At 34.8% G+C, this 16,079-nt stretch overlaps 1 protein-coding gene across 1 annotated transcript in view; it reads right to left on the minus strand.

The window, feature by feature from the left end:
• Positions 1-2,006: 2,006 nt before the first annotated feature.
• Positions 2,007-16,079, minus strand: part of LOC144439017 (uncharacterized) — a 32,714-nt gene continuing 18,641 nt past the window's right edge. The window contains exons 7-15 of the mRNA XM_078128258.1: positions 12,215-12,292; positions 10,891-10,960; positions 7,620-7,684; positions 6,960-7,026; positions 6,421-6,469; positions 5,753-5,886; positions 4,525-4,676; positions 3,588-3,647; positions 2,007-2,802 (exon numbers count right to left, since the gene is read on the minus strand). Of these exons, the coding sequence (XP_077984384.1) occupies positions 2,643-2,802; positions 3,588-3,647; positions 4,525-4,676; positions 5,753-5,886; positions 6,421-6,469; positions 6,960-7,026; positions 7,620-7,684; positions 10,891-10,960; positions 12,215-12,292 (835 nt within the window). The 3' untranslated portion in view covers positions 2,007-2,642. The remainder of the gene's footprint in view (positions 2,803-3,587; positions 3,648-4,524; positions 4,677-5,752; positions 5,887-6,420; positions 6,470-6,959; positions 7,027-7,619; positions 7,685-10,890; positions 10,961-12,214; positions 12,293-16,079) is intronic.

Consider the following 16,079-nt stretch of genomic DNA (forward strand, 5'->3'; position numbering starts at 1 on the left):
AATGTGTCCTGAGATATTCTACCAAAAACTAATTTACATTATGTACAAGTACACTTAATTAAACATGAGCATTTTTTACCCTTACATAACCCTCCCCCCCCCCCAAAAAAAAGCCAAAAATAAAAACAAAAAAACAAACAAACAAAAATACACACATGACTGTATTGTTCAATTACATGACCCATTGCACTGTTTTGAAAAACTACTCTTTTTTTAAAAATAAGTGCTATCAATATTCAAATTTTGTAATGTGGGGGAAAACAACAAATCATTCAAATTTTTGTATGCAAGCTGCAAGATATAGAGAACAGCTGTTGTTTCCATGTGTATATATACACACACACTTCAATATATAGCAGATATTAACCAGCAATTAATTTTTGTTGTTGGATTGGGTTTTTTTTTTGACAAATTACCTTTCAGTAAGAAGTCAAACTGTATTTTGATAGATTACATACTGCAAATCAAAACAGATTCCTACAAATGCCCAAAATATTGTAATTTCATCTGAATATCATTTACTAGATATGATTTGCTGAAAATAAGTGAACAAAATCAAATCTTTTATATTGTTATGTACGGTAGTTTAAAATATTGTATATTGACAAGTAAAAGTTCCAAAGACATGAAATGAAATAAGTTAGTAGTGAAGTGTCAAATAATTAAACAACGTAAAAGTAAAAGTAAAGGTAAAGAAAATGTGTACTTGATACTTAGGAGAACCAAGACAATGACAGCTTGATAGCAGAGTCTAGAACTCAAACACATCATTTTTGTTCTAAGCAACTAACAGTGCACTAGTTACATACCATAAAAAACACCTAAAAATCATACTGAAGAGAAGAGTTTGGATTTTTTTATGCTTCTGGAAAAAATGAACATGTCCTTGAACTTTCCTGAAACCATCCTGACTTAGGACACCTACAGGAGGTTACCTAATATCATCCTGACTTAGGACACCTACAGGAGGTTACCTAATATCATCCTGACTTGGGACATCTACAGGTCTCCTGAAACCATCCTGACTTAGGACACCTACAGGAGGTCTAATGAAACCATCCTGACTTAGGAGACCTACAGGAGATCTCCTGAAACCATCCTGACTTTAATAGGACACCTACAGGATGTGAGTACATGTGACACAAGACCATTGCATCAGAGATAGGAGCTAGAAGCATCTGGGATGTTACTATCATAGACCAATGTCAGATTAAGACTAAAATTTGAATGTGAAAAATAGCTATCTGGAATAATCCTGTCTAATCTTTATGATTTTACTGATAAAACAGCACTAATGCAGGAGCCTGGGATGGAATCGTGGGCCTTTAACCAAGAAAATTCTCATGTAAATGGAGCTAATATCTCTCATGACAGGTGTGATGGGTTCTTCTGATGTTGTTTCTAATTTAGTAAAAGTCAATTGTTGAAAATTTTAAATGAAAGTCTGTACAACCTTCCACAAATTGAAACCACAATATCTCATAAGGGGACATACACCTGCCAATTAGTCCTACAATTTCGATATCTCATTCAATCATACACATCGCTTTATCTTAAACTTAGAAACAGATTATGCCCAAATAAAATTTGTCAATGAACAGAAAGGATAAAATATAAAAAAAGTTTAAAAAAAAAAAAATCGCGTGGTTTATCATTTTTCATATCTACATGTACCACCAAACGTAAATGCCAAAAATATTCAAACCAAGTGCAGAAATAAACCAGATCAAATTGCAGCCAATATAATGAATAAATTAAGTACACAGTATTATGTTAGTTTGTGATAAGTTGACCATGTGCTATACAGCCTGACAGTTTCACCATGCATCCCTCAATAAATATCGTGATCATAGCACCGTACAGGTCAGGCCAAAAAGGCTTGGTTGATTTGTATGTTTGCTTTAAATAAATACTACATAGCTACGATGTGATCAATACAGCTACTACACCCCCACCCCACCCCCTCCCTGCTTCCCTTCCCCTCCCACTCTGAAATTTTGATCCGTTTCCACTATCTCATTTTATAAGTAGACAGTTGATGCATAGAAAACCACTCAATGTACAGTCGATGTTGGTCTCAGTATAGGGCCAAGTTGTATAAAAAGAGTAACATACATACCAGTATATCTAAAAAAATTACAATGCATTAAATAGGACAGAGAGACACACACACTATAAACTTTTGACTTCAGCCAAGATAATAAAGAATTTTTTACCGATGAAAATCTTAAATAAAGACAACTCTGGCACAAATATTTGTGGAGGTATGATGTTACCATAGCTGCTATATTAAAACAAATACTAACAGAATTACAGTGATTACCATAGTCAATAAGATGCCCATGCACCATTGGTCAAATCTTTCTGTTAAGTCCCAAATTAGCCAATGAAAACAAGTCTTTTATCTGACCATCAGTACACATAATAAGACTCTCATTTTGGAATTACATGATAAGGATATTACGGACAAAATATAAATGTTTTTATCACATAGTCATGTTTAGAATCATCCAAGTGTTACTCCGTATGTGTAGAAAGCTATATAAAAGGAATATTTCACTGTAGCCGAGATGTTTTGTTTTGTTTGGTCTTCAGTTTTGCATTGTTACATTGTTATTGTTACAAAATAGAATGGTCCATCATCATGAAGCTGTCATGTTGGTTGGAATGGCTGTAGATGATATTATGCTTCTTTTAATGGCGTCTGTAATGGTGGCGGCGGCTGTAGAACCAGGGACGGCTACCTTTCTATGTAAGCTTGGAAACAGTCTGATCAGAGCATCCTGTGTACCTATAATGGCTCTGTGTAAACACAGAGAGAAATAGAAACAGTTACTATACAGGACTAATAACTTGTACTTTAAAGTGGCCATATGGATATCAAAGTGGTATTTATTTTGGATTTTTAATTCATCAAACAACTTGACTATGTTTTCCTACTAAAAAAAAAGAATGTGAAACAACATATACCAAGTCCATGTTTGTTACTCAATAAAATGCAAAAACTTAACAACTGTGCAAAAAGTTTGTTAGTGTACATACAATAACAACCTTTTCAGACACTTTCTATGTTTTTGCAATGTATTGAGTTACAAACATGAACTTGGTATATGTTGTTTTGACATTCTTTTTTCAAGTAGGAAAACATAGTCAAATTTATTTTTTATGAATAAACAATCCGAAATAAATCCCAATTTGACATCCATATAGCCACTGTAATATGCATAGTAGTGTTTTCACCTTTTTTAGAAGTCTGTTGAAACACATATTGTTGAAACACACCATTAACACTACAATGCAAGGCACTCCATAAAGTGCAGTTACACTGGGTACTATTCAAAAACCAAAGAAGGGTGCCCTCTATGGTTGTAATTTGATGACTGATGTTAGTAATGCTGAACATAATGAAAATTATTGATAGTTTGCCTCGAGTCCCTGTAATGGGTATCTCTATTCAAGATTGGTTCTCATGACAGAAAAAGTGTCAGTTATCAAAAACTACAAATCAAAAACTACAAATAAATAACAAAATAAAACTCAAATAAAACTCAAATGATGATGAATAAATAAAAGTAACTTTGACTTACCCTACAATGCCCAGTATTATAAGAAAATAATCTAGTGCCTTCTCCTTCTTCGACAAGCTCCTGCAGAAAACAAAGATTCAATGATAATATTTGTTTATCTTCAATTCTACATATGTAGCTAGCCAAGTAATAGAGTAATACTGCTGTTACAGTAAAACCTTGAATGTTGGGAGTATAAAATTACGTTATTATTTTGAGAGACCCTGCCCCTTGACCAAATTTGAGACACCATTGCAACCAAAAATACTATATATTTCATTGTTGTGGGTTTTTTTCCAAAATACACATTTTGAGCATCCTAGGCTTACTGTCTCTATGAAATGGCACATGACAGAATAGAAATCCCGTAGCAAAAGGAAACTTGTAGAAAATACATCAGATTTTAAGTAAGTGTAAGTCTGAAAAGTTTTATAATATGTCTTTTTTCAAATAAAATCACATTTGTTAAAGTTTTCGAACTTTGAAGTTGAGCTGACTGAGATTGCTGGAGTGAATTGAATACTATTGAAATAGTGTGGTGTCACATAGATTAAGTGAATGCGAATGATATGCAAAAGTCAGAGATCATTAGATTTGTATTTTATATTTTTTATGCTCTGAATTTGGAACCAATACAAAATATCATTCCAGAGTATGGAAACAATATATTTCAGACATATTTCGGTTAGTAGATTTATCGGCAATAGATACAAACGTGAATTATCTGTGCAACATGGTTCACTTGTATTTTTCTGCAAACTGTATGCCTACATACATATACCAAACATTACTCATATTGTTCTAAATGTGCAAGGTTTTGGTTTGCAATGTTTTCTGCTTTGTGAGTATTAAGACAATAAATCCCCAACGTGAGGTAATATTTTACAGAATAATGATTTTATAACTGTCATCTAAAAACAAACTAAAGTTTCTTGATAAATTTCTGCTAAACACTCACCCTTTGAAAAGTCTGAGATGGAATGTAGCTGGGAGAATGAATGCAAGTAATGTACAACAACTGGCCCCAACTAATGCCATCAAGGTACCAAAGTTTGGGATAGCCATCACCACTACACCTGTTATTGACACCATTACAATTCGAAGCATGTTCTATAAAAAAAAGTATGAAAATAACATACTGTTAGAATCATGGGGAGTGGAGGGGCATATATGACTAAACAACAAAGATACTATGCAACATTTCTGTCAAATAGCAGGATCACTTTGAGATGTAAAGATCCCAGGAAACTAGACTTCAAATGCAAGTCACAAGATTTAAATGATGTCAGAAAAGATACATAGAAAACCATTAGACATGTTTGGCTATAGTTCTTTACTATGACCAGTACCTATGCTATAGGGTGGTTATCAGAAAGACAAAGAATTTTATATTTTGAACACTAGGGGGCACTATTTGGAAGTGAGTGACTGCAAGCATGGGCCAGAATCCTCAGTACTGCATTTCTAAAATCCTCCTTCTGGGGGTTTCAGTTTAAAAGGTGATGGCATTATCAGCTCTTTCAAAAAAAATAGTTTTCAATTATCTAATTTATTTATGAACCAATGAAGTTATTGTGAATTATTTCTAGTGCTGCCATGCAACTGGTGTCCCATGATCAAAACTCCCCCCCCCCCCCCCCCACCCCTTTTTCCTAACTTGAGGCCAAAATTGCTGCAGAGTGGGTAACGGGTATATGGCGTAATAGTGTACTTGACAAAACTGGCTGGTTTGTTGATGTGTAACAATAACTACACCTTACATTCTTATTTAAAGTTGCTCTGGGCCTAATACCAGCTATGCACCGTGACACATATCTCTTACCACAAAGACCAAAACAGACAATTAAACCCAGGAATTTTGCTGACTACCAACATAGTAACCCTGTGGGAAGTACATGACAAACACCTCTAGCTGCTTTCCAATACCATACTCAAATACACAAATTTACAGGAACTCATTTTTCCCAAGAACAATTGCAGACTGGAACAAACATGACAATAATTTGGTCACATGTGGATCAGTGGATGTCTTCAAGGCATCCATGTAGGGTGACTAAGTGTCTCACCCTTCTCTTCCATTGATTTTTTATCACTATTGGTTCCTTCAAGGTATTGATTCTGATTCTGAACACTATATCTTTACAGTTACACTAAAAGCATACAAAAGTGACAGTTGTCAGACCTACCCCTTTCAATAAGCTGCCATCTTTGTCAGGTAAAAATTTCTTTTCCAAAATTCTAACAACAGGAAACATCATAACAGGGTAGGTGAAGAACAGTGAGAAACAGAGACAGCTTTTGACGATGAACGGAAAAACACCTGAATAGAAAAAAATACAAAATCAATTTGTTAACAGGAGCACAGTAGCATATCCAACTTTTGACGATGTATGGAAATACACCTGTAAATAGATTTAGTTGAGGTTGTCAGTAAACCGTAGTTACAACTGTTAATCCACTAAAATAACGTGAAGTGAAAGAGTGAAGAATTGTCGTTCTGCTAAAATTTTGAATGCCAAATAAAAACAAAGTGCTGCAAACCATAGATGTTGCATCATCTATATATAAACTGTCTTTAACCATTTTCACACAACTGTGATTACAAAAGCATTACTAAGATCATTGTGACTAGAACCTCAAGCCTTGTTCACTTGCTACCACTAGAGGGCATAGTAGCAGATTGGGACTTAATTGGTGAGTTGGATGTGACAGATGACCATAGGTAACAGGTAGTTGGTATCATTCTACCATTCACAGCACTTACATTTTTTTTTCAAATTTCTCCATACTTGAGTTGATTGAGAAAAAAACAAAATGTATGAAATAAAAACAAAACAAATCATGAAATACTCACCTGAAGGTAAATTTAATGTTATGATATTGTGGGTTTCTGGTCCAAAAGACTAAAAAACAAACAAGAAAAACTAGTGTATTAGATGCATGGACCAACATATTCACAGAAATTATTTGATAATGGGTATTTGAATCAAAACCAAGTGAGATCATCATGTCAGTGCAGTACGGTCGTATCTGCTATGCAAAACTGTATAGGCAGATACAACCTTACTGCACAGATGCGACAAATTACAAGCAATGGTTGTAAGGATTCTGCAAATCAATGGGTGGTTTTTCTTTTGCAGTGAATATCAACTACCATATAATGTAATGTCTTATTATGCACATAAAAGATGCATCCAAATTCAAATCAGGTAAGTTTAAATTTGTCTGTGCATGTTTGTGCATATATTCATGAAAATCTATACTTCAAGTGCAAACTACTGTCCTTTAAAAAAAAAAAAAAAACTTTTCCCTTTCTGTTGCGTTATCCAAATATTAACTTAAATGACTTTGCTATCTAAGATAACATTAACAAAGTCAGTATACTGTACTTACAAGATAACCACAGATACCGAAGACTATGTATAAAGTTGTAACTATAAACATTGCAAATATAAATACGCTGAAAGAAAGAAAGAAAGAAAGAAAGAAAGAAAGAATGGTTAACAAATTATGATTGCATCATATTAACTTGAAGAAACAAGTTCACTTGCTTAAATGTCAGTGGTATACACATCTCTGGATGTGTGTGAAAGTGTTTTAACTTCTGTCAGGGGAGGTAATGTTATACTTCTGTCTGTCTGTCTGTCTGTCTGTCTATTTGTCTGTCTGTGGACAATATCTCAAAAACTACTGCTCTGGTTATTTTTTGCATCACATCACATATGTAAGATAGCTCTGATCCATCCAAAGTTCCAACCATCATGTTGAGTTTGACTTATTTTGCATGATGTAAAGAGGTCATTTTGAGAAAAAGTTGTAAATGTAAATTTGTGCTCACTTTTCAATTTGCCTAGGTGGCTATACTTGTCATTTTAACTTGCCTAGGTGGCTATACTTGCCATTTCAACTTGTCTAGGTAGCTATACATGTCAATGAAATCATGTCCAATCTTTGGCATGCCACATTGTTTCCATTAGAGAGCTTCACTGAGATTCTGAATGTTTTTAAAGGTTAGTATCATGTTCCATATGTAGAAATTTCACTAATAGTTACCTTCTAAATTTATTCCTTTTTTCTTTTACCACTGATGCTTCAAGTGATAAAATCATACCAGCACCCTGTTGAGAAAACAAAAACAAAAATTGGTACACATCATTGCAACGTTACTTCATGGTCTTTTGAACTGCACTGCCCCAACGATTTGACTGCCATATTGCACTTTGTATTGCTTTATGTCTAAATGGAACCATCAACATATTGGCTGTTTGGGGCCTAATATAAGCTCCAACACATTGATACTCATGAAAGGTCATAAGCTCCCTCTCTCCATCACCTGTTGCTTCTGGTCAAGCTTTTCAATTTATACATTGTGCATACAACAAACGCTGATGTACTAGTGCCCTCAACATGTCAGCTGTTTGGGGCTTAATACAAACGCCCACACATTGATAAATATAACTATTGAAATGCCCAACCAGATGTGGAAGATAGTTGTCTCATTAACAATATGTTGGTGTCTGTGGGCTAATACAAATGTAATACACCAAAACCTATAGTTACAGCACCCTCAACATGTTGGGGTCTAATACAAACACCCACACATTGATACAAAGTATTGAAATGTTCAACTAGATGTGGAAGCTGATGAAAGGGCATTGTCCTGGTATGTTATGTTGCTGCTTATAGCCAATTACACTAAAATCTGTAGTACAGTAATAGTGCCCTAAACACAATGTCTACATGAAGCCAAATACCTATGATGGAACCCACAGTCCTAGTGCCCCCCCCCCCCCACAACACACAACACACAACACACACTCCATGAAGCTGAATATGTACAATGGAACTCATAGTAATACTTCCCTCTATAGACTGTCTGGACCTAATACAGGAAGGCACACTGTAATCATTTATAATATTTCATTTATCACATCAAATGTCACTCAAAGCTGTGTTATAATACATCATTCTCTCAGATTCTGGAGTGATCGCTCAAACAAACAGAATTAAAATCAACAGATGTTACACTGTAGTATCAGCTTGTCCTCAACCTATCCTACGGTACCATACTATGTATGTATGGATAGATAGATAGAAATGACAACTGCCACATTTTATTTATTACGTGACTGATTCTTTTAAAACAAAGTGTTCTGTTGTTGAGAGTAATCATCTCGACCTTTTGATCCGTCCAAATCTCTCTAAAACTGATCATTTTTGATGCTGTGAGTAGATATAAATATAAAGTAATTTGTCATCATTATTTCAAGTGTAATTTTGCTGATCTATGTAAGTGTGTATGAATGAAAGCAGTTCGTAAGCTGTGAAGTGATAGGCCCTTAGGGAAAATCGCACAATGTCACGCAAGCTCAATAAACGAACTTCGTTCATTTAAGGGAGGAGGGGGTCTGACGTGAATGCAATTGCTGAACTTTATTGTCGCATTTTCAACCAAATTTCAAAAATTTTCATGCCTTCAATGATAACAAGCTCTATATTTAATACTGAAAGGTTAATAAGTTGATTAAAATTTACTTCTAATGTGATATACAGTGCTGGGTTTCTGGTAATATTTTAATGTGTTTACCATCATGTTTTTACATTGCATCAATTGTTGTGGTGTGACTTCTACTAATATTATTTTCATAATGATTTACATCATTCACTCTATAAATGTGTCAATGTCGCACTTGTGATCGTTTGTTTAGGGAGAGATTTTTTTGTCCTAAACGAACGAAGTGGGTTTATTGAGCTTGTGTGACATTTTGTGATCGTCCCTAAGAGACACTCTAGGCTGTAATCGTAAGCTGACAATGTGAAGGAGACTGACTTGGTTTCTGTAACTCTATGTAATTGCACCCTAAATATTGGGGTCAGGTTTTACAGGGTTATGGTTAGGGATGTTTAGAATGCAGAGTTACTACAGAACTAGAGTAACTATCGAGTTTCAATTAGCTGATACAATCTTTTTTCTAATGTCTTGCGCAACATTTTTTGTTACAAATGACATAAAACAAAATACAGACAGTGACAGCACACAAGCATACAAAAATGATAAATTTTATCTCACTGTGGATGCAAATCAACATCACTGTGGGATGAAACAAGTAAGATTCAAACACAAAACTGTTTATTTGTGTTGAGATAAAATGTACAATATAATGTGCATATGCACTATCACAGTCTGTATTTTGTTTGTGTAATTCATAACAAAAACGTTATGTGAGATGTCAAAAACATTGTGTCACCTTATTGAAAGTCTATAGTCACACTAGTTTGGTAGTAAGTTGATAGTGTTATGTGAGATGTAAAAACATTGTGTCACCTAAGGCTATGGCCTAATTGAAAGTCTACAGTCTCTCTGGTTTGGTAGTAAGTTGATAATGTTTCAGGTTTGATCTCGTATGAATGTGTTGTTGAATTTAAGATTGACACCTCAGTCCTTCAAGTTTACCAGCTAATTATTCAACTAAATTCTATGCTTAAAAAAGATCCCCTATTTTATGCATTGATTACATTTCAAATATTGCAAATCAGATAAGAGTTCACTAATTTCCATAACAACTGACACTTTAAGAACAGTACTGAAAAAGTTACTGCATTTCACATTGCATATTTCAAAATATATGAACCATGTACTTTGTACAAGAAGAAATATTTCATGATACATGAAACATGAACATTTTACATAGGCTTGTAGTGACAAGGCCCCTTAGGTCACTCATATTTTCCTTTGCTAAACAAAGGAATATATTGGGGGGGGGGGATAATAAGACTGATACAGTCCCTTCGGTGGAATTTTTTTAGTTTAATAATCTTCAAATGATATATTTGTTAGTCATTTTTTGTATTATTAGTTTTGTAAAGGAAAATATCCCCCAGTCTATTTTTTTAATCCAATACATGAAACGTGTGCTTTTCACAACATATGCATTTTATATCACATGAATGGATTTTATCTCTAATATATACACACTGAAATGTTCACTGTCTGTATAAAACAAACTTCCCTTTTGTCCCTTTCACTCCAGTAAACGTATACTGACAAACAAATTAATAATACTGAAATCCACTGTCAACTCACGACAACACTTCAAAAATATCACACATATTGTCTTTCATGAGCTGAGTGAACGTGCTGGTAGAGCAAACACTTTTACATCATGCGACATGACACAATAGTTTCACAGCGTAATTTACATTCACTAACCAGCCATCTGTTCTATTTTATCCAAATACCATTTCAATATCCGAAGTATGGTTTCATTTACTCAACCTTTTTCAAACTGTTCTGAATAGAATAATACACACTGTGTATATTTACCTCGTAACAATATATGGCAATTCCAAGGAAAAATGGCAGGCCTGCAAATGACATCGTTTTTGGATGCATACTGAAAGAGAAAGAGAGAGGGTGAAAAAAAGAAATGTTACAATTGTTGCCTAACAATAGTGTAGGCGGTGTTGCGTACAGCACTTTTTTAATATCAATGATCAGTTCATTTTTCATAGTTTTTTCACCCAAATACTGAAAAAAATACTAAATTTTCATTTTGGATTCAATAATATGTTTTTAAATTTGAATAAATACAGTAAAAATATTTCCTACTCAATGGTATCACGCATACTTTCCTAAAAATACAAATTTTAGGCTCAGGCAATTCAAATCACTTGAAACCATATTGCATTCCATGGTATACATTGTAAAGAATGGATTGGCATCATCTCATTACACTTATCCATTTACACAATTGCAATACACAGCTAAACTATCACAAGTATGCAGCAGCAGCAACAGGAGTTCTGTAGGGATATCGGTAACATGTCTGTCACACACACACACACACACACAGACACACAGACACAGACACACACACAGAGACACACAGACAGACACAGACACAGACAGACACACAGACACAGACACAGACACACACACACACACACACACACACACACACACACACACACACACACACACACACACACACACTGATCTCAAGTTCTGTGAAATCAGTCAGAATATTTGATAATTATGGGGGGGGGGGGGATAACTTCTCACTTCTCCTTTTGAGTTAAACAAAAATGAAATGAAGTCACTTTCACCAAAATTTCAAAGTTTGTGAGTTTTAAAGACAAATTACCATTGTGAAGTGCCACTAAATGATAACATTTTGGATTTTGGTGCAGTAAGAATTCTTATTTTATCTATTCTACCAATAATAACCTTGATGGATACATTCTTGCCAAATATACAAAAATAATAATAATCTAATTTTACACATAAATTGATTTTTATCAGGGCATATTGTTCACTTCCGTCACAATAGAATTGTTCAGGCTAACATATGGCAGTGCCCACACGATATTCAGATGCATATAGAACACGCTATGTGTAAGTTGTTGTACCATTATTTTGAGGCATAAATAAAATTTGTCCTAAAGTGAACTACTGATCTCACCCCTACATACGTAGTTGCTGAATCTTTTCAATGACGTTTTCCTTTATTCACGGAATTTTTGAGACATAACTGTACATACTGAATACAACATAAATATTAGTAATTTATACATGTCCTGAATTGTCACATAAATCATACACATTAGTCATCAAAGTTGGATTTGAAATTAAATGAAGTGTCACTTACGGTACTTTACTGACGTGTTCAAAATCAAACCAGAACACTACTGCATACGCTGTAACATTTGCAAAATCTGCAAACAAACTGAAAGAGAAAAGAGAAGATGATATATATTACATGGAGTCATGATGGTCAAATGGTTAGAGTAATCGACTCAACATCTACAAGTTGTTGGTGTGACCTTTGCACTGCTGAATGGCCGAAGTCTTTGAGCAAAATTTGAACTGAAAGGTCCAGTGATTGGTCTGCTTATGTAACCATGACAATTACTGGGTTGAATGTATTATATAAGCAGAAACAACTACCCGGATCTTTCAGGCTACCATCGTGCCTTGTCCAACCTTGTTGCATAAATAGGAACTTGGTTGGATAAAACATTGCTAGATGTATGTGAGGGAGTTATTAGCTTTTTGCTCTTGGGAGAGCTGAAGAAGTATGATGGAATGTTGTGCCATTGGTAACCTTAATATTTGTAAATTGCTTTGAGCAGTGTGGGAAACTAACAGATATTAGAATTCCACAACAGACAATTACACCCAATCCGATATAGTGTACATGTTGCGATTTCTTTTTGGCTGTTATGTTTACTGTCGTTTGTTCTTTTGTGAGTGCTTGTTACATATATCTGACACAATACTATAGGTTTTCCCAAGCTAGCTGAGAGCACTGAGTGAATTCACTCAACAAAATGAAAATGTGTAATATGTCAAAACACATGAGTACAGTACTTCAGAGTGATCTGTTCAGAAAGAGCTCAAGCACGGAGCATAGACAATGATGTTATCATTAATGTTTGGTGGTTCTCTTTCTTTCAATTTCAAAACATTCAGTGTTATATTGTAAAACAGATTCTGGTTGGCTACTCATAAGTACGGGATTGGATTCAGGAAAACCTGCGGTATTGTGTCAGATGTCTGCAACGAGCACTCACAAAAGAACAGACAACAGTAAACGTAACAGTCAAAAAGAAATCATGCCTTGTACTCTACATTGGATTTCAATCAGATTGCCTAACTATACACACATGTATAACAACCTCTGTAAACAAGCACAATACATGTACCTTGACTTTAGTATTAAAAGTCTTTAAAAACCCATTTCTCACATTTTCTGGTCACCATTTAAAAACACATCAGATGTTCCATATATAATGTTTGCATCAATTCACAAACAAAACTGTGGAATCATAATGGGTGAATAAGAGCGACCAGATTGGAATCTGCTGGTTGCAGGATTCAGCCCCATCACTGCTGTTTGTTTCTGACTGGTTAAAACTAAAAGTCAATGGGCAAGATTTGAACCACGACTGTGTCTCAGTCAACTATGATTGGGGACCTGGTAGGATAGGGGTTGCAATGTGAATGCTTTAATCCTATGTGCTTATAAAGGCGACAATGGATTGTATGCCCCCAGGGAGTTGAAGTATAAAGGGCCGTTGTGCCACCATTGTTCCGTGCCAGGAGTAATAATTGTGAGCGCTCCGAGGTCTCAGGAGAAATGCCACATCATACATTCACATCATCATCAGTATTATTATTATCATCATGAACGTTTCTTTTTTCATCTCCAAAATGAAAAATACAAGGAGTTGATTTGAGGACATAAGTGTTGGAAGTAAGGAGAAAAGTACTGCACCTAGGGAGTCACATAACCATGCATACATGTATAGTTCGCAGCATTCCAAAGTTGACATAGAATGGGAAACATTCATCACAGCTTGTGACATCAACTTTAACTATTTTGCCATTCATTTACAAATCACTTTGACAATACAGAGTACGGAAACTATAGGTGTGTTTGCAATGTTTTCAAAACTGATACAGAGTGACAATTAAGACATGAAACCAAAGCAATGCAGAACTGATACCAGGTTTACTGACGTCATGGTTTCTCTGATGATGTCATCCTATCGCTAGTTTCTGCATGAAGTCTTTGTGTCTCACCTGAAGGCAACTTCAATTTACATTTTACAGAGATTTAACAGGCTATTATGAGGACACCTTTATATGATCTTGTACATTACACAGATTCCAAGGTACAGGTAATGAAAAATGCACTGACAAATCATATAAGTTTGAACAGTTATCTGAAAGTTTCATCTATGTAATGTAAATATCACCTATCAGGTGCAGGTGTGGGAAGGACAAACAAATTAGAGATAAATATTTTTTAACTCCAGTATATGACTGTCAAAATGTCAGTATCAAATCTTTATATTCAATGACAAATGAGATAGGTGATTAAACAAACTTATATTTCATATAAAAAGGGACTTGCTGGTGTAAGACTCTCATTCTATTCACAGCACAAAGCATGTATTAAGTCACCGGTGTATCGACAGTGAAATACATCAGCTGTACGTGAGCACAAATCTACAGTGTCTGAGATTTCTCTCATAGAGTTTAACGTTTGTGTCATTTTGATGCCAACTCAACAAGATGTGGTTTGCATCAAACCTATTCTGGCTAGGAATCTTACTTCTGGTTGTTGGTATTCCTGTGGTTGTCTCAGATGCAATATGTAAAGTGTACAACCAGTCATACATTGACTGCAGTGGGAGAGAACTGGATCACATTCCTGAGAATCTGCCATCTTTTGCAACAAATCTTGACTTAAATGGTAACATCGTAACATCGGTACCAACTGGTAGTTTGGCAAGTTTAGGCAAACTGCATCTTCTTTCTCTTGCAAACAACACAATTGAAACTCTACATTCAGGATCGTTCCGAGGACTACATCAACTTAAAGAACTGAATGTGTCATCAAACCGTATATCCTACATTGCGACACAAGCTTTTAGGGATGTCCAGAAACTGAGGAAAATAGATTTGAGCAGCAATAAACTGGTATGTTTTCCAAATCGACCACTGAAATCTTTGAGAAATATTGAACACATGCTTTTCAATAACTTCAACTTTGAAAGTGATTGTGCTGGCATTGAACTACAAGACTTTCCTAAACTTCAGACATTTTCTCTAGCAAACGGGAACATCAATGATTCATACATAATACAGCATATGACATTTGAGGACTTTCCACTGCAGCAGTTGATTTTGTCAAGGAATGTCTTGATTTGTCCATTTAATGGTACATTTAGTGAAGTAAGGGCTTCAACATTAAACTTGACTGATAATCTAATCTTTGGGGAGTACCTAGAGAGTTTACTCTATGATTTTGAAAATGTTGGTTACATAAGCGTTGTTACATCTAAACTGACCAAAAGCACTACTTTTAAAGGTTTCACAGTGTCCCAGTTAGAAGAACTGCATGTAACAAATACCTATGGCTTGAAGTTTACTCCTGGAGTTTTCAAATGGCTGAAATATTTTAAAAAGTTAGAATTATCATTTAATATTGATTTTGATTTTCAATTAGGAATATTCAGAGGATTAGAAGGTTTGGAAACTTTCAAGTTCACAGATAGTAATTTATTTCAAATTATTCCACATGGAGTTTTCAGTGATTTGACATCTCTGACAACATTGGCAATTCAGAGGATTATCTTTGAAAGGCCATACAAAATGGATAAACTGTTAGATAATTTACAGAATCTTACTACTTTAGAATACTTGTACCTGGATGGCAATGAATTAGAAGGAGTCATTCCTCATGATTCGTTTGTCCATCTGACTTCTCTGAGAGAATTGGATTTGTCCCATAACCGTTTATTTCACATTGAATACTATGCTTTCTCTTCATTGACAAAACTGAGAAAATTAAACCTGTCCTATAATAGTCTAATCAATGTGAACTTTGGTATATTTTCTAAACTTTTTGCTTTGAAGTCACTTAACATCAATAATGCTGCTAAGACCTCAACATATCCTCCCTTTGGATCCAATGTGACAAAACTTCAAAATCTCAAAACATT

This window comes from Glandiceps talaboti, chromosome 8 (assembly GCF_964340395.1).
Source record: "Glandiceps talaboti chromosome 8, keGlaTala1.1, whole genome shotgun sequence".
NCBI classification, from domain to species: Eukaryota; Metazoa; Hemichordata; class Enteropneusta; family Spengelidae; genus Glandiceps; species Glandiceps talaboti.